General features: G+C 48.1%; 2 protein-coding genes across 2 annotated transcripts; both read right to left on the bottom strand.

Moving 5' to 3' along the window:
- Positions 1-4853: 4853 nt before the first annotated feature.
- LOC119435692 (uncharacterized) lies at positions 4854-5825 on the bottom strand. Its single transcript, XM_037702429.1, has one exon. It carries the CDS (start codon positions 5823-5825, stop codon positions 4854-4856), a length of 972 nt encoding a protein of 323 aa, XP_037558357.1.
- Positions 5826-8581: 2756 nt separating this feature from the next.
- Positions 8582-18272, bottom strand: LOC119435691 (uncharacterized). The gene is made up of 3 exons (XM_037702428.2): positions 18114-18272; positions 14319-14452; positions 8582-8877 (listed from the first exon to the last, which is right to left on the bottom strand). The coding sequence occupies exons 1-3, from the start codon at positions 18116-18118 to the stop codon at positions 8582-8584; spliced, it is 435 nt and encodes a 144-aa protein (XP_037558356.2). The 5' UTR covers positions 18119-18272.
- Between the last annotated feature and the right edge of the window lie 371 nt (positions 18273-18643).

The following is an 18643-nucleotide window of genomic DNA, read 5'->3' as shown; positions in this document are numbered from 1 at the left end:
TGTTCCTCGTTTCTGGAAGGTTGCTCAAGTTGTACCAATACACAAATCTGGCAATGGGCAAAGGATATAGGCAATTCTCGTTGTTATCTAATTATTGTAAACTACTAGAACCCATAACACATAACCATATTATAGAGTACCTCAACGATAACAACATTCTTTCAAATCATCAGCATGGTTTTAGATAAGGTTTCTCCACGGTTACGCAACTAATTCAATTCACTCACGACGTTGCCAATACAGTTAACACTCTCGGACATTTTCCATCACAGCACCGACAGCATCGCTAACGTGAGTGGAGCGTGCTGAAAACACTTGTGAATCAGAAAACGCTTTCCGTAAGAAAAACTATCATGTACGGGTTCAGAACATCGTAAAAGCTCTCACCAGACATGTGGAGACATCTCCTATATGTGGAAAACCACGAACAAAAATTTTTACCGCAGCAATATTATGTGACGGCAGACAATAGTACACATGCCCTACTTTTGGGACAAGCTGCTGCACGGCATTGCATTTCCGCTGGCTTCATCTCCGCCTGGCTCTGTGGGCAGCAAAGCGGCATTCTGCAAAGCATAGTAGAGATCAGTGGTGCACACAGCATTTTATGTCCCCTTTCACGACGCCAGCTGAACACACACCCGCCGCGGTGGCTCAGTCAGCTGAGGTGTTGCGCTGCTGAGCACGAGAACGCGGGATCAAATCCCGGCCGCGGCGGGTGCGTTTAGATGGAAGCGAAATGCAAAAACGCCCGTGTGCTTGCGTTTTAGTGCGCGGTAAAGAACACCTGGTGGTCAAAAATTATTCGGAGTCCTCCACTACGGCGTGCCTCATATTTAGAACAGTTTTTGGCACGTAAAACCCCAGAATCAATCAAATCAATCAGCTGAACACACGGTAACTGTTTCCAAAGCAGAAAAAACTGAGTGCAAGGGCTCCGCGCACATTGCATCATAACGTGGCTAATGCTTGGACGAAGCAAATAGTGTGTGTTATGTTGCTGCGTGAGTCCTATCGCGCGGCACCATCGCTTCAAGGCGGTATCGGCACTAGCTCTTTATTGCCGTCTCGGAGTTTTTGTTTAAGCGAATCCCAACTGGTTATCTCATCTTCGTGTGTCCGAAACCAAACTCGAGGTGTGCCACCGAGGTAAAAGAGTGCGTTGGCGAGCATGATAGTAGGGTCCCACCGGTTATTGCGGCTGACGTGTTCGTACAGGCTGATCCAGTCGTCGACGTCTTCCCCATCTTTGCCCGAGAATACGCCAGGATCGCGGGAAGCGGGGAGAGCGATGTAGGTCATCGAAGTGGCAGCAGGTGTCGGAGCCGCTGAGTCGAGCTGTCGTCGGCGGGAGCCATGACGGATGGCGCGACGTACCGTCCACTGCGAAGCTCCGTGACGAGGTACAGGGAACGTCCACCTCCACCAGATATGTTACGTAGGAAGACGCAGACGAAAAGCTATATACAAGTATATTCACAAAGAAATGCGCCGCACTTGGCCAAGAAGCCATAGCCCGCAGTAGACTCTAATCTTCGTCGTCGTCTTCACACTGCTCGCCTCTTCGTCAAGGCAAATACTGTTCCGTAGCAATATATACTCTTGGGGCCGGAAGAGGGCGCTCTTCAACACCAGGGTTGATTGACGAAAATCCGTCATCCGTGGATCTCAGCGTCCAGAATCGGTACACAACAATTCCCCCCTCTTAGTTCGGACTCAACAGTCCGCCAATGCCAGCACAAAGTCACGAAGATGTTGGGGTGTCTTACGGGAACGCTGCGAACGGCGTGGCCCCGGCAATTCTACACTTTGCTCTGTTGTTGATGGCTGAGGCGCTGCTGTGTCGTCCGAAGGTAGCATGACTCTTGGTTGCTCCTCAGATGGTAGCATGACTCTTGGTTGCTCCTGAGATGGTAGCATGACTCTTGGTTGCTCCTCGGTTTCACTGGGATCTGGTGTCTTGCTGCAGCTCACTTCGACAGGTGAAGGGTTTGACGCAGGCCGGACCTCAGGCTGTCCTCCTTCAGGTACGCTTTCGGCTAACCTCATGGGACTGCTGCTCCGACGACGAAGCTGGTCCACGTTCCGGCGACACACACGGCTGTCCGGAAAAACCACCTCATAAGAGATCGGGCCAGTTGCTCTGGAAATCACAGCAGGTACCCATGGTGGGCCCTGGCTGTAGTTGCGTACAAATACAGGGTCGTCGGGCTGGAATATGCGTGGTGTAGGCAGAGCTTCTGCCAACCGGGAGGACTTGTCAGGGGCCCGGTCTGGATGCAGCCGGTCCAGCATGGTAGACAGTCGGCGGCCCATCAGTAACTCGCACGGAGAACGTCCCGTGACTGTGCGGGGAGTTACATGCTGCTGTAGAGTGAAGTCTGCCAGCCGCTGTGCCCAGCTTCCTCGGATTATCCGAGATAATGCCTCTTTTGTGGTACGTACCATCCTTTCAGCCTGCCCGTTCGTGGATGGATGGAACGGTGCAGATGTCACTTGGCGGATGAGGTTTGCATCCAGGAACCTTCGAAATTCTATGGATGTGAATTGCGGGCCATTGTCTGAAACGAGGGTATCTGGCAGGCCATGAGCTGTAAACAATCTTCGTAAGGTAGTGATTACAGCACTCGTTGTCATTGACGACATTGGCATGACCTCCAGCCATTTGGAATAAGAATCTACCACAATCAAGAAGGTCTGTCCTTGGAATGGACCAGCGAAATATATGTGCAGGCGTGACCAAGGAGTCCGGGTCGTCTCCCATAGGTGCACAGGTGCCCGCGGCATCTCGGGCCGTGTTTCCTGGCAAGGAAGGCATCGCCGGACCCATTCCTCAATGGCCGCATCCATGCCGGGCCACCATACATAACTGCGGGCAAGCGCTTTCATTCTGACGATGCCGGGGTTTCCGACAGAGCTTTGAGGACCCGGAAACGAAGCTCCTGTGGAATCACCACACGGTCACCCCACAGTAAGCATCCCTTGTGGGCGGACAGCTCATGTTGTCTGGACACTAATGGTGTGAATTCGCAACTCGGAGCGCACCTTGGCCACCCCTTCCACACCCAGTTGAGGACGCGGGAGAGGATAGCGTCCTTGGAGGAGTACTTCGCCACATCGTCTGCATGGACTGGAGATTCTGGAAGTACGTCCAGAAGCATGACGACCTCCGCTGGCGAAGGGTCATCCTGGCACTGGTCCGCTTGGGGCAGTCTACTGAGACCATCTGCGTGGCCTAACTGTTTTCCTGGTTGGTAGTGGAGAGTATGCTGGTATCCATTCAGAAAAATGGACAAACGCCACATTCGCGGTGAAAGCATCTGTGGCGTTTGCCGGTCTGATGCGAAGATCCCCAGGAGCGGCTTGTGGTCTGTATGGATCTGAAATGGGCGGCGGAATACGTAGTCATGGAACTTCTTTACTCCGGCAACCACAGCGAGTGCCTCCTTATCGATCTGAGCGTAATTCCGCTCCGTAGGGGACAAGGTTCTTGAATAAAAAGCGATTGGTGCTTCCGTGTCATCCGGCATTCTGTGACTCAACACCGCTCCTATTCCATACGGGGACGCATCGCAGGCAAGGATTACCGGCTTCTTCTCGTCGAAGTGTGTCAGCACCTGGTTGGATGCCAGTAGCTTCTTCACATTGTCGAACGCAGTTTGTTGTAGGTTTCCCCACAGCCAGGGGACCTTCTTGTCCAACAAACGGTGCAGGGGTTCAGCGACAGTGGCCTTGTGTGGAAGGAATGCATGATAGAAATTGAGAAGACCCAGGAAGGCCTGTAGCTCGGCTCTTGTCAACGGCCGCGGTGCATTAAGGATGGCTTGCGTCTTGGCCAGTGTGGGGTGGATTCCCTCAGCATCGAATCGGAAACCTAAAAATTCCACTTGAGTCACTCCTAGCTGGCATTTCTCCTCCTTGACCTTAAGCACTGCATCGTGGAACCGCTGAAGGACCTCTCGAATGCGACTAAGCAATTCCTGGTGTGATGCACCTGAAATGAAGACATCATCCAAATATGGAATGACGCCTGGTAGTCCACGTAGTAGCTTCTCCGATAAACTCTGGAAGATGCCAGGTGCGACGCTGACACCGAATTGTAATCGTCGAACGCGAAAAGCACCCCGATGCGTCACAATGGTCTGTGCCTCTGCAGATTCATCCGCCACTGGGAGCTGTTGGTACGCCTGTGCCAAGTCTAGCTTCGCAGAGACAGTTCCACCAGAGAGGGATGCCAGCAGGTGGTTGACAGCTGGTGCCGGATACGAGTGCTGCTGCAAGGCTTTGTTGATGGTGCACTTGTGGTCTGCACAGATGCGGACGTCCCCATTTGCCTTCAGTGGTTTAACAATAGGGGTTTCCCAACGAGCGTGGTCAACCGGCTCTAGGATTCCTTGTTGTATCAGTTTGTCCAGTTCGGCGTCGACTTTTGGTCGCAGTGCGAAAGGAACCCTTCTTGCTTTCAGGCGGATAGGCACAACCTCAGGGTTAAGTGCAAACTGCACGGGCGGTCCCTTGTAGCAGCCCAGCGTCCCGTCGAACACAGAGGCAAAGTCCCGGAATATGTTGTCAAGTGAGGATGGTTGCTGATTGATGCGTTGCACTCCCGTGATATTGATACCGAGTGCCGGAAACCAATCCAGCCCGAGAAGACTTGGGCGCTCGCCCTTGACAATGACCAGGCGCAGTGGGCCGTCAAAATCTTTGAACTGCACTCGGACGGTACCAACTCCACGTACAGCGATACGGTTGGCTTGATAGTCCCTCATGATAACGTCAAGTGGCTGTAGGTTTTGGACACGTCCCTTTGGAAAAATGTGTCTGGCTGTGGCGTCGGAGATAATGGAAAAGGTTCATCCCGAATCCACCTCCATCTGACACTGTGTGCCTTCGATTTTTACACTCACAGGTATCTTCCTCTTGGCGGGTTTAGACACTTCGTTGATAGCAGTAACTGCCAAGTCGTCGCAGTATGAAATGTTTGTGCGAGGAGTGGTCTTGAATTGTTGCGTCCGGGCATGGTCTCTGGCATTCCGACGTGGGCTAAGCTGTCTCCGGGACCGGCAGACCTTAGCAATGTGCCCGGTTTTTCCACATTCCCTGCACTGGGCACCCCGGAACCGACACAGGCGGCGTTCGTGCGGGCCTCCACAGCTGGCGCAGGGGCCGCCCCCCAATCTCTCGGTGTCCCGTCGCTGAGTGGGGCTCGCACGTAACCGAAGAACATCTTCGGCGGTGTCTTGCTCGTCATCATCGCCAGTCGTCGTCCCTTGGTGCACGGGCTCGAAACTCGACGTGTTCGTGGTTTGAAACGAGGGTAGGCTGGCTTCCCGGGCAATGGCCTCGGCGGCGACTGCTTCCTCGACAGCACTGGTGAAAGACACCTCTTTTTTCGCCAGTAGTCGCCGCTTCACCATGTCGTTCTGCAGTCCGAACACGAATCGGTCCCGTAGCACGGTGTCGAGGTCGTTGAAGTTGCAGTGCTGTGCCGTCGTTCGAAGAGCAGCGAGGTAGGCGGCGGCAGACTCACTTGGTGCCTGGTCGCGGCGATGGAATTCATATCGTCTGGCAAGCTCCGGTGGTTTCGGCGCTAGGTGGTCGCGCAGAACGGCGACGATTGTTTCGAAAGGTGTATCCTTCAGCTGGGCCGGTGCCACGAGCGCCCTGGCTAATTGAAAGGTGGCGGGACCGCAGCGGCTGAGGAATGTCGATCTCTTCTTGCTGGCGTCCGTAACGCCCTGCGCCTCGAGGAAGAACTGGAAGCGTTCTGCATAGTCCTCCCACTCTTCAGGGTGAGCGATGTCGAAAGGCTCGAGCCCCTCCATTGTGGCGGCCGTTATTGTGAACGAGTACATACTGGGCGGAGCTAGCTTCCCGTTGCGGCGGTCTCATTCGGATCCCACCCTGGTCGCCAGTGTTATGTTGCTGCATGAGTCCTATCGCGCGGCACCATTGCTTCAAGGCGGTATCGGCAATAGCTCTTTATTGCCGTCACGAAACAACACACAACAGGGGATCATGATTACAACTGGCATATATATTTGTACTCTTGGGGCCGGAAGAGGGCGCTCTTCAACACCAGGGTTGATTGACGAAAATCCGTCATCCGCGAAACTCAGCGTCCATAATCGGTACACAACACCTGCCAGTACACTTATTAGGCGTATCGGTGTTCGTATTGAGACAGGAGATGGCAGGTGCACGCGTGTATCATTAAGGAATACATATTATGTCTCGTGACAGTTGCCCCTTTCTACTCTTGGTATGCTTTACTGCAATACATCGCGTATGCTTCACTGCGTAACACTGCTGTACTGCGGCAAAGCTGGCATTAAGAAACCGGCTTAAAGACGTGTACACACTAGCGGAAAACGCGTGCGAAGCAGCCGCATGACAGCTTTCTCTTGCTGCGGGAGGGATCGGTCCTGGACCGATTTTTTGTGGTTTGCCGCGTGCCGCAGATGAAGGAGACCAATGAGAGCGGCAGCTTCCGTGACGTGCGCGCGGGAGACTGGTTTCATGCGGACCCGCTCAACCGCTCGTTTCGTACTCGCGTTCGCTGTCAGCCGGAAACTCATTTCGTGTCTGCACACGTCAGCTCCCGGACATAGCTGACAGCTAGTTTGAGAAGGGGTGAGGAGTCTATGTTTAACGTGACTGCCGTAGCGGCGCGCTGCCACTTGGTGTAGCCGCCCTTCCGCAGCTGCGCTTTATTGCTGGCAGTGCGCCGCGCTCGTTTTTCCGCTAGTGTGCATGCACCTCTATGCAACGTGCTGCGATTTCTGCACTTCAAAGCCATCGACGAGGATTACAAAGGTGGGATCAGCGCCACTGCTGACAGCAGCAAATTATTTCACGAAAAACATGGCACCGACCAGCAGGAAGCTTGGTAGCGAACGTCAAAGAATCTAGGCTGTTGCCGCGGTGGTAGTTACAGCTGCCAGTGGATCAACGTGTGAGAGCGCCTGTTTGTAGCTGCAAGATAATCAAAATGGCGGCTTTGGTGGCTTCGATTAATGTCGTTTTGAACCTGCAATCACTGCAAAATGTCCAGAAAATTGGACGGCAAAGGGTTTTTGCATCTGAAATTTCAGACATACATTTGGCTCTATGGGGTATGTGGCGGTTCTGCGAAGGCGTCCGAATTATCAGCCATGTCAGAAAAATCAGTTGTTGACTATATACACAAAATCCACCCACTTCACTTTTACCTTAACCTTACTCGGGATATTACATAAGCCATAATTCTCGCTATTTGTCGCTAAATTATGGTTTCTTCTTTCTGGTGTTTTACGTGCCAAAACCAGTTCTGATTATGAGGCACGCCGTAGTGGAGGACTCCGGATTAATTTTGACCACCTGGGGTTCTTTAACGTGCACTACAACGCAAGCACACGGGCGTTTTTGCATTTCGCCTCCATCGAAATGCGGCCGCCGCGGCCGGGATACCTAAATTATGGTTTAAACAAAGTTGACTGGCATTGGCATTGAATACAATCTATGTAAATTTTTTCAACATAAAATGCCAAAATTTCCAATGTATGAAAGCGAGTAAAAAGTATCTGCGCTCTTGTTCACTAAAAGTTCTGTTCACCACACTGTTTTACCAGAGCTTTCCGTACAGAGTTGCTGCCTCTCCAGTCACTGGTGTGTAAGTTTGCATGTGCAACAACAGTTCAGTTTTGATAGCTGTGCAACAAATGATATATGTTTCACTAGTTGCCTGTACGAAAAAACCCCAATGTGTAGCGACATGTTCTCTGGAGTGTGAAAGCATGTCTGGTGTTGACATTTGTCAGACTTCCCTGCACAGTAATGGAGAAAGTGCTCTGTCACAAAGGACTGCGACTGAATAGCAAAGTTCAAGTAAGGAGACACAGGCACCTGCTCCAAAAAGAAAGTAAGGCGCTCATCAACACTTTCCAAAAACTTGCTGCAGGTGGGACTCAAACCCACATGTTCGGATCCCATCTGCAGCAAGTTTCCTTTTTGTACATTTTTATTTCCCTTTACTTTACCATTTCTACATTTCAATTAAAAACACGTCATTCACCTATCCATTCTTCGGTTTCATTGTCTGCTGGCTTTATATGGTTGCGACAAACAAAAATCAGGGCCGCTATCTTGTACGCGTTCGAAAAGCCGACGTTCGATTTCAGCTCACGTGATTATCCAGGCCGCACCAACATCGCAGCCTAGGCCAATCTAAGCCAATCATGCGAAGCAAAGCCGAACAGCTTTTCGAACGCATACAAGATAGCGGCCCAAGCCACTCCTTGTTCAGCCAACGAATACAGCGATTCGATTATTCATAAATCCATTAGGCGGAGCATAGAACAAGGTGATGTTGATGCACTCTAGAGTTGCTAATGTTAGTAGGTGACAGCCTCATACTCTCCCCTGCTCGCCTCTTGATTAGCTTAGATGCCTTGGAAAAGCATTGATACCAGGTTTGATACCTGAACAAAGACAAGTTTTCCTTCTACTGGAAAGCTTTGTTTCGGGGAAGCCCTTACAGGTTTCCTTTCTGGCTCACTACTACTCTCAGGTGGATGACAATCTCCCTTTCATCAACAATCCATCAACTTCGAATGTCACAGTTAAATACGCACACGCTGCTGAAGATGCCAGTCGCCCTCACCTTCATCAAGGAACCAAACAGGTTCTGCTTTTCCCACGGCAGCCAGCCTTCCCGAAGGCCGAGCAGTGCACGTTGAGGCGGCCGTGACATGGTTTCGTTGACTGCAGCAGCATTCGTAGCCGCCTTTTGCCGGAAGACGAGGTCAACCTCCTGATCTCCCACCAAGGTGGCATTTCTTACATACTGCTCAATCAGCTGGGACTTGAGCTTACGAAAGCCTTTCAGGGTCAGCAGTCCTGTTTGACAAGATAAGTGCAGACATACAGAATAATAAAAATTCAATGTGTGAGCTTCACGAATAATAGCGGTAACATAAAGGGCAGAGCTGGTAACACCAAGTTTGGGCACAGTGCAAACACAGCTGAAATTTCAAATAGAAGCTGCCGCGCCATTTTTCTTCGGAAAGCCCCACTTCCAGCGAGAAGATTGAGGTCATGTGCATAAATGCCTCTACGTAAAATGCACTGCCTGCAACATCACTGATTATGTCATGCAATCTTGTTACAGTGTCCAATGCAGAACACGCAGTACCGCTACTTGGAATGCACTGCGCAGCAAAATGAAGAAAAAAAAATAAGGCAGGGCTCCCGACGTAAATGCTGTGGTACCTCAGCTCCGGTACAGAGAAGGCTGGGAAGAAAAGTCGCTTGCGGGTGTTAATCGAGGCAGAAGGCGACAGTGTCTACGTTGGCAGTGAAGCTCGCCGCCTAGCGACATGGTAATGCACCATTTCAATTTCTCCCGTCTCTGCAAACAATCCACCAATTTGAAAAATTCTTGTGGTAAGACACTACCTAGATGGTGCCCTACAACTTCTAGTCGACAATAAAAGAAACCAAGACATATCGAATCCGGCAAATTTAGCAAATTCAAAACCAACATGGCATAAACACACCTGATATAAGCGGATCTCAGCGAACTTTCTAAATGCTTTAAATGCAGTCGACTTCTGTTAATTTTCGATCCTGATGGAACCGATGAAATTTATCGAATTATCCGCCAGGTAAAATTAAACAAGATGCAGAAAAAAGTGCCAGAAAACATCGCCGATTCATTTGGCAGTAATTGCCCGATTCGAACAAACCTCTGAATCAAACACACGTCAACTTTCCAGGTGCCCAAAGTAGTAAAGTCATGTATAAATGACATTAAATCGCCTAATCAAATAGCACAGCCGATTTCTTAGCACAAAAGATTGCTCAACAATGGTGGCAGGTTTCCTAAAGTCAGCTTCGCCGCAATACACAATGTCATGCAGCAAAGCATGAGGATGTTGCAAAAGCAATTTTGGTTCCGTGTCTGGTTGCACCGCACAAGCAATATGCAGTCCGATTTTCTTTATAAAAAAAGAAAAAGTGCAGATTATAATCAGGTAAATATTGTAATCAAACATTGTGAGCTACAGTTATTGCATGAAAATGTTCCTAGGGCGGGCTCAAAATAGGCGTTTTCGACGGGAGATGACGTGTGCTAAACTCATTCACTGTCCTTTAACCTTTGAGGGTCGAACTTTTTGCTTTTTGCTTTTGGTCGATTTTTTTTATTGCCGATTTAAATTCTTCGAAAGAACCTATTTCGAAAAAATATGGTCGTCATTTTTTTAGAGTGACAGTAAGGCGAGGAAAAAATCGTTTGTGTTGTAAAATACACAATGTTTATTCATGAATAAGAAGATAAGCGCACTGAAAAATGGTTGTGTGCACGTCCGGAAACCGAAACAAGTGAGAAGCCTTCGACTTATCGCCAACAAGGTGTGTAGAGCTTTTGTGGTCTCCAAAAAAGGAAACACAAAAATGGCAGCATCGTTTGTGTATATATGCGCCTGCCTGGGAACAGGTGTAATCGTGCCGCGGTGGGCGATAAACAATGGAGTAACAAGCGGTCACCCTTTGAGAGATTTGAAACCAGATAGCCATCAGTTTAGCGCCTGCAACACGCGGCATCTGCCAGCAGGAGAAAACCATAACTTGCCGCCGGTGCCGCGCGCGCGCCTGGATGCGCACACGATAGCTGACGCGCCGTTGCCATAAAAAAAAACAAAAAAAAAGAACAGAGGGGCATTGGTGCAAGTAAAAATTCCACTTGTTCCTGTCGAGTGGCAGCACATGCCAAGCAAAAGAAATGATCGAAAGAGGCGCGCTTTTTAAATGTACAAGCGATAACGTACATGTACGTCATTGACCATTTTGAAGGTGTTTGCGGAGAACGTACATGTACGCCATTGAGACTGAACGCTAGTCTGCTGAGACTGACGCTGTCACTAAAGGGGTCGCTATTGAGATCACCATAGGGGTCAGGTGCGTGCATTCTGACTGGCCAAGTTCAAATTATCCGGCGAAGGCCCATTTTAAGATTGAAATAACGAAGTTTGGGCCCATAAAAACGCCTGGGTGCCAACCGGGACCTCCGGTTGAGATCTAATTAGCTGAAAAATCAAATTAAACGGAGTCGAACTAACGAAATTCTACTGTATTTGTATTCTTAGGCTGTTTATGTGCTAGTTCAGATTATACATTATTGCATTTTTTATACCTTTGACCTTTAAATATGTAACTTTTCATGCACTTAGGATGACTAGTTTGTATTAACTGATGTTACCTAACTCTTAAGGTTTCACAGTTGTCCTGTATTTCATTCTTTTTTAATTACAAAATATTCTATATTCAGTGATCATTTTTCCAAAATACAGTGCAGTCCACTTATAACGATATCAAGAAGAACGAAAAATCCGATCGTTATAACCAATCATCGCTACATCTGGACTGCCCTAAAAAAAAGAAAAAAAATGCTTATATATTTGCCATCCCAAAACCAAATTTGCCACTTGTGATAAAAAATCGACATTGTGGAAAGTAGGCTGTGAAAAATAAAATGTTTATTTATACCTCAAAATAGAGTCTCAATCAGTTAGGCGCACTGAAATAGTCACAAATCTGCACTGGCTTTCTCAGAAGTTTCGTATTCGCAACCGCCGTGTTCATCGCGTCCAGCTCCTGCAGAAACACTGGCAGCTATAATTTAGCGTGCATGAAATCAATGAGCGACTTGATCGACAACAGTGCACTTTGGGTGAACATCGGGGTCGGTGTCAAAGACGGGCCATTGCCAATCTCGTCGTCACTGCCGCTGCTGTCGTCGCCTTTGTCGCACAACGCCGCCGTCTGTCACGACAACGATCGCCCCGTTGGAGATCTCTTCGCAGAACAAGGCAGCACTATCTGCACTCGGAGACTCCTCCATCGAAGCACCACCTACAGTGTAGACCGCTTATAATGCAAGTCGCCGGAATCGCGAATATCCGCACTATAAGCGGTACCAGCACTATAACCAAAGCAACAATCTTCAAGGCCCGCACATATGCAAAACATGTGCACCGAGCCGCTACGCATATGCGACAGTCGAGGAATGCAGCTAGAACGTTTGCATTCAACTTACAGTCGAATCTCGTTAATTCGAACCAAATCGTGCGGCAGCGCCTCCGACAGGCATTGCTCCGGCACTTAGGAGAGACTCCTCAATGTCGCGCGCGAGCAAAAAAAAAAAAAAAAAACGCGGCGAAAACATTACCCTCTCTCAAATGGCAAGGTCGCCGATTCTGCGTTGCGCCGGAACATGCGTGTACGCATGTTCTGGCAGCAACCGTAGCCATGCGTACAAAATGGCAGTGAACCCTTCTTTCTCCTTTATGCTTCCTCTATTTTCTAGTCCCGTGTTGACCTTGCACGCTGCGGCTACGGCGCAGAGGGAAGCAGCGGCGCTGTCCCAGGCCGGCCAACGAAACTGCCTACGCCGGCAAACGCCCGCTTCCCGATAACGGCAGAAAACGAAACTTTGGGGAGCTGGCGCCGGGCCGGCTGGAGCAGTGGCATCTGCACGCGCGACGGCGGCGGGCGCACACGGTGACAGTCGAAAGTGAGGGAGCTACGAGGGAGGGCGAGGGAAGCCAGCCGAAGCGGCGGAGTTGCAGAGGCGAAATCAGCTTCCCTGCCACCCTCCTCCCTCACATTCCACGGTCTCCGTGTGCGCCCTTCGCCGTGCTGTGCCGGTGCCGCCCGCTCCCTGAAGTTTCGTTTACTGCAGTTATCGTGAAGCGAGCATTGGTCGGCGTTGGCAGTTTCGTGGCCCTCGCTCACTATGCGCGCCGTGATATTACACGACTCACACTCAAGATTCTGGTTTCAGCCTCACTGGCTGTTCGTTTGCACCATGTGCCCTTCTCCTCCACTTCGTCTCTCTTTCTTCCTCGAGCACTCCTTGGGGCGCCCGTTTGAGAGGAGCGTTCACCGTCTCTGCTGACTTCCGTACTCCCAGGCAGCCGCACTGTAACCGGTATTTCGTTTCCCGCAACTGCACTATAAGCGATACGTGTATACATGGAGTGCTATGGGAAAATTAACGGGAGTCTGAAAAGACCGCACTATATCCGGTCCTGCACTATAAGCGGTTATGTTATAAGTGGTCTATACTGTATTTTATCGTTGGTAGCGACATGCTCCCAGAGTTCGGTAATGTCAGCGGTTTCCGCAGTGTTGGTTTCGCCCATGGGGGTTTGGTCCTGGCGCACGAAGCCCGCTTTTTCCGTTGATCGGCATGGCCACTGCTTCTAGCCTTCATGATCATGGCACTCCCAGTTTTCATAATCGTCGCTATCATTGACTGTGCGAGCTCATACTTCTCTTGCAAAACTTGCAGCTTCGTCTCGAGAGACACAGCTTTGCGCTGCGTCGGTACGCTGGCTAGAAGTGTCGGTGCACCTCCCGCTGCTTCCGGGGCGTATTTGCACGCTCGCTGAGAGAGGAAGATTGTAAAGGGAGCGCAGGCTACGCAGGTGCCTCTCGCTTATCGCTTTCTTCCCTCTCTTCTCTGGACGCTTGCATGACTGCTGGTGACGCAGACACAAAGCAGCTGGCACCATCTTGTGCACGCTGCACCAACTTGCGATGCTCTCTGTGGCTTTTGCAATCGGCGCAATGCGCTGCGCGGTAATGGCGGCAGATATGAACTCACGTAAGGAAACTTTCGCCCCGTCTCGATTAAGGGCAATTTAGGAACACAAATTTCACGATTATTCTGCATAAAAAACGCTGCCCAGAAGCAAAATTTCGATCGTTATATCCGATATGCGGTGAATAACATATCGCTATAGATGTTTTTTTTTTCTCATAGCCCTAATGCATAAGTGAACACTCTTATATCGACCGATATACCGATATATCGTTATACGTGGTATCATTATAAGTGGACTGCACTGTATTGGTATTCAATTCGGAAATTTCACATACTTGAACACCCCTAGCTACACCTGACATACTCCATATTGTAAATATCTTTGTTCTTTTTATGACTTTAATGCTGTGCTTAAGTGCATGTACTTCCTGCTACGATTACGTGCGAGATTGGCACTATTGTCGAACAAATAAAATAAATAAATATCCAATCTTCATCGTAAGCATATGTTCATTAGTTCCTAATATCAGTAAGAAAAATTTTACATTTACTTCGTTATATCCAGTACTTTGTTATAACCATGTTTGTTTATCAAGATCTGACTGTATTCACTTGAGCAAGATTATCTCAGGTTGGATATGGCAATATCTGCGCTCTTCACACATCAGTGACTGAACAGTGCAATGCCTATTGTGTTAACCGATTCTTCAGGACCCTTACTGGTACTAACCTGTTGAATATAAGACCCTGGCTTCCACGATCTCTCGTACAAGTTCACTAGGCATCATAGAACGTCTCACGTCAACGTCCGCATAGCGATACAATTCCTCACCATCAGGAAGCAGCTCAGGAGATGGAGGATACCTACATAGATAACGTACACATGAATACAAGACAAGTGAATGCTTTCAGCTGGAAACATATTTAGTTGACATATGCAACATTTTAGACATTGAAGCAAATAACTAACATGCAGCTTTTGGCCTAAAAAAAAAAAAAAAAGGCTAGACGGAAAACATCCAATACTTGAAATTTAGGTGCTCTAAAACAAAAATGTAAATCCCATATACACGGAGAAAAACGGAAGAAACTGAAATCCACAAGCAAATAGCAATATTCCTCTAAATAAAAAAAATTTAACTCTGAGTACCACAGTTCACACAATGAAATAATGCACTACCCCCTTCCACCTTAAAGAAGTTATGCAAACGTGCAGATGCCTTCGTTATGCAACAAAATATTTATACTAAACATTTCTGCATGCCATACTTCAAAAGAGCATTTTGATAAGTCAAACCAATGTGCAACATGTGTTCAATGTAAAGGTTAGTATCATCATCAGCCTATATTTATGTCCACTGCAGGACGAACATATTTATGCCCCTGCGGTCTCCAATTACCCCTGTCTTGCGCTAGCGTATTCCAACTTGCGCCTGCAAATTTCCTAACTTCATCACCCCACCTAGTTTTCTGCCATCCTCGACTGCGCTTCCCTTCTCTTGGTATCCATTCTGTAACTCTAATGGTCCACCGGTTATCCATCGTACCCATCACATGGCCTGCCCAGCTCCATTCTTTTCTCTTAATGTCAATTAGAATATCGGCTATCCCCGTTTGCTCTCTGATCTACACTAGTATAGTATACAGTAAAACCTCGTTAACTCGACCCTCATTAATTCGAAAAATCGGATAATTCGGACTAGTCTTCTGGTAACGGCCGGCGTATGCATTACTCAATGCAATCAAGCTCTCGTTAATTCGAACGTATTTGGCCGCACATCGGTTAATTCGGACAACTTTCAAAGCTCGGAGAGCGAGGAGTGCCGCAAATGTGCGACGCAAAAAAGCAAAAACGGCACTAGCGCCCAACCGAAACGAAGCGGCAGAGTCTGTGTCGCCATAGTCATCAGCGGAAATCGTACGTGAATGACAGCAACGCCAGAACGCTTCGTGCCTATTTGTGCCTTTAAAGCCTTTATTTTTACGTTTACCGCCACGCATAACACCGCATTGGCCGTGGGCTTTCATAATTGCATAGTCGCCATCCATTATCGTGCCGATAGCGGCCGCAGTTTCTACCACAGCGGTTGCGGCAAACAGTAGTTTCGTGTTCACTCGGTACGCGCGTCAGCCGCGTGCCTAAAAAACTGCGTAGTCGCCAAACATGATTTCATGGACAACGACCGTGGTTTCGTCCTGCAGTTGTTGCAACGAACGGTAGTTTCGTTCTGGCTCGGTGTGTGCCTTCAGCACACTGCTCATAATCGCATCAATAGCGGCCGCGGTTTCCTCTGCAGCGGTTGCGGCAAACAGTTGTGTGGGTTTGACTCGGTACAAAGCTGTCGAGGATGAAGAGCCCCGGCTACATCGTAATGGATGGACGATCTGTTGGCGATCAGCTTAGTGGCCAAAACATATTGGGATGTGCGCGCGGTAGTGCAAAGCGTGTCGCAAATAAAGGCGCACGCCGCGGCCGTGCTGTGAAGGAAGTCGCGAGGCCTCGATGGCCGCTGCAAGAGTCAATGAGTCACGAGATGACGAGAATTCCACCTTCCGCTCAGGTTTTGTGCAAAATAGCAACAGGATTTGCTCATTCATCCACTAAATAAAGGCGTGTTGACATAGTAAGCATTTGCTTCTTGTTTTCTCGATATCCTCGGTAATTCGACATTCGGTTATTTCGGACATTTTGTCGGTCCCGTGAAATCCGAATTGACGAGGTTTTACTGTAGTCTGATCCACGCCAGGTTAGTATAGGCCCATGGAAATTTTCATTTCTACTGCACAGGTGCTGTGAGGTTGATTCTAATGTTAGGTCATTTCAGCTATTCCCTTCCCTTGTTAACATGAACCTAATTTTAGCAATTAAGATATCAGATTCTCTATCATTACTCCATCAAAGTGTGCAGTGTGAAAGGTGTAGGTGAAACTCAGTAAGACAGCAGCGCATTGCAGTGAACTCCAAGGCCAAAGGGCCACTTCTCTGCCTCATCCTCTAAGAGCTGCAGGAGGCGCAGTCAGAGCAACTACTGAAAATCACCACCTGACATTATCTGTATTGTGATGAGAGAGAGAATTATTGTTTATCAGGTGTGGCCAGAGATTGCATGCTTCAGTCACCTGTGCAGGCGAGGACATACATTGTCATCCCACTGGCTAGCGGATTCGATCTCTGGCAATGGCCTGATGGGTGCACTTGAACCAAACAAAAGCTGGAACAGCTTTTGAAGTAGAAAAATCTTGGTTTTGGAGCAGCATTCACTGAGAGGCCCACTGACAGCCAACCAGTGATATCGGCCGGTAGGCCCAGCTCCAGTGGACTTCGTGGTCGAAGGTCTCTTGTGATCCAGCTGATACCACCCCAGCTTTTCAAAGAGCACTTATTTCGTGTCAAAATGATTAACAATCGACCATGAGTGGCATAAGTTGTCCAATAGTTCGGCCACCTAGTACAGCTCAGTGTCATGCAGTAAGTAAACTGGTTTACATGATACTGTCAATTTCGTATGTCGACAGCGGTGGCACCACTTATTCAGTCACATTTTTTGCTTTGTGATTCCAAAACAAAATTTAATTATGCAACATGCTGTTTTCCAGATTACATAGGTTCAAGTCAGTAGCTTAATTTGGGAAACTGTAAAGAAAATCTAGGAAGGTCTTTTTATTATTATTATTTTTAAGTACCGCTAATTAACAAAAGGCCTTAACTTGAGCGCTTCTCGTGAATTTTCAATGGCAACTAGAGCAAGGATATTTGCTTCAAATTTCAATGACTTTCGTGGCAACAGGTTGACAAAACTTGAAAACAGTGCTTTTTACAAGTGCGGAGAAAAATAGATGGACCTTGACCAATATTGTGCAACGTTTTGTTTCATGATATTATTTCTCCACATCAGAGTAATGATACTTTGTGCCAATTAGAATCAATACTATTTATCCATATTCTAGCACTAAAATCTTCAGAGCCATAGCCAAACACTATTTTTAGAGCTAACCAAAATGTGGATTAAAATCCACGACTGCTTGGGCACTTCCATACTTTTTTCGTGAGGACAGATTTTTATTTTTTTTTGCAAAACTAAGATTCATTTAGTTGTCCTTGGCACTCAGGCAACAAAATATAATTTTTTAATTAAAATTAAAGTGGTCACCGTACATGCCCAGCTGAACTTATCTGAACACACTCCCCTGCCTTTAATTGGCCACTATCCTCGAAACACTTGCACCATCTCTTATAGTAATTACAAACTACTACACCAGCTCCCATCATCACGCGCTTAATGCAAGGATGCTGAATGTCAATAGATGTGGACGACGAATGGCAGGGGATGCAAGAGAGACCAACGTCCCCACAGTAGAGAAGTGTTGCTTCGCTAAAATGGGGTGACAGAAGTATGTATTTTGATGGGAATTTGAAGGAGAGTTTGATTTTGTTTGTTGTGAGGCTTAACTTCACTGGATGTAGTGACAAAAATTTTGTGAAACTAAGCTCTCAATGCCATTCAATTCAGCGCCCCGTATTCACCTCATTTCATCTGGGTATCCTGTAAAGTTGACGGTTTCCTCTGTCACTGCTAATGGTTTCTGTGGCGGTGAGCTCACTTCTGTTGATGACGGCGGTACAGCCGTGGTTAACTGCTGTGTTGGTACGTCCACACCAGTTGTAAGTGCAAACTTGAACTGCAATAGAAAACAATAAAGAAAGGCATGCACAACTCTGCAACTCCTAGTACCAACGATCTAAAAGCGCTACAACTACCAAAACAACTGGAACATTACATGTCTTTCTGTGTCTTTCACATTCACCATGCTCAAAACATTCAAACTTCGTCATGTGATCAAACAAGCACAGCTCCTCATGTAATGTCACTCTTGCACATGTCAATAAAGTTCTTGCATTGCACTGAATGTGCCAAGTACTATCCGCACCGCAGATGAGTTGCAATACATGCTACCTGCATCACAACTTTTCATCAAGATGGATCATTACCCAAGACGTCTTTTTGTGATTTCCTCACTATTTATGATCCGAAGCGTCCACGAGTTAACCCAAAC

Source organism: Dermacentor silvarum, unplaced genomic scaffold, assembly GCF_013339745.2.
Source record: "Dermacentor silvarum isolate Dsil-2018 unplaced genomic scaffold, BIME_Dsil_1.4 Seq836, whole genome shotgun sequence".
NCBI lineage: Eukaryota > Metazoa > Arthropoda > Arachnida > Ixodida > Ixodidae > Dermacentor > Dermacentor silvarum.
The sequence above is the reverse complement of the archived record's forward strand: the minus strand, read 5'-3'. Positions and strand labels throughout refer to the sequence as shown.

Coding starts and splice junctions, on each gene's coding strand:
- LOC119435692 (XM_037702429.1), bottom strand. CDS start 5,825: ATGGAGGGGCTCGAGCCTTTCGACATCGCTCACCCTGAAGAGTGGGAG.
- LOC119435691 (XM_037702428.2), bottom strand. Junction 8,878..14,318: donor CAGGGTCTTATATTCAACAG/GTTAGTACCAGT, acceptor CTTGTCAAACAG/GACTGCTGACCCTGAAAGGC.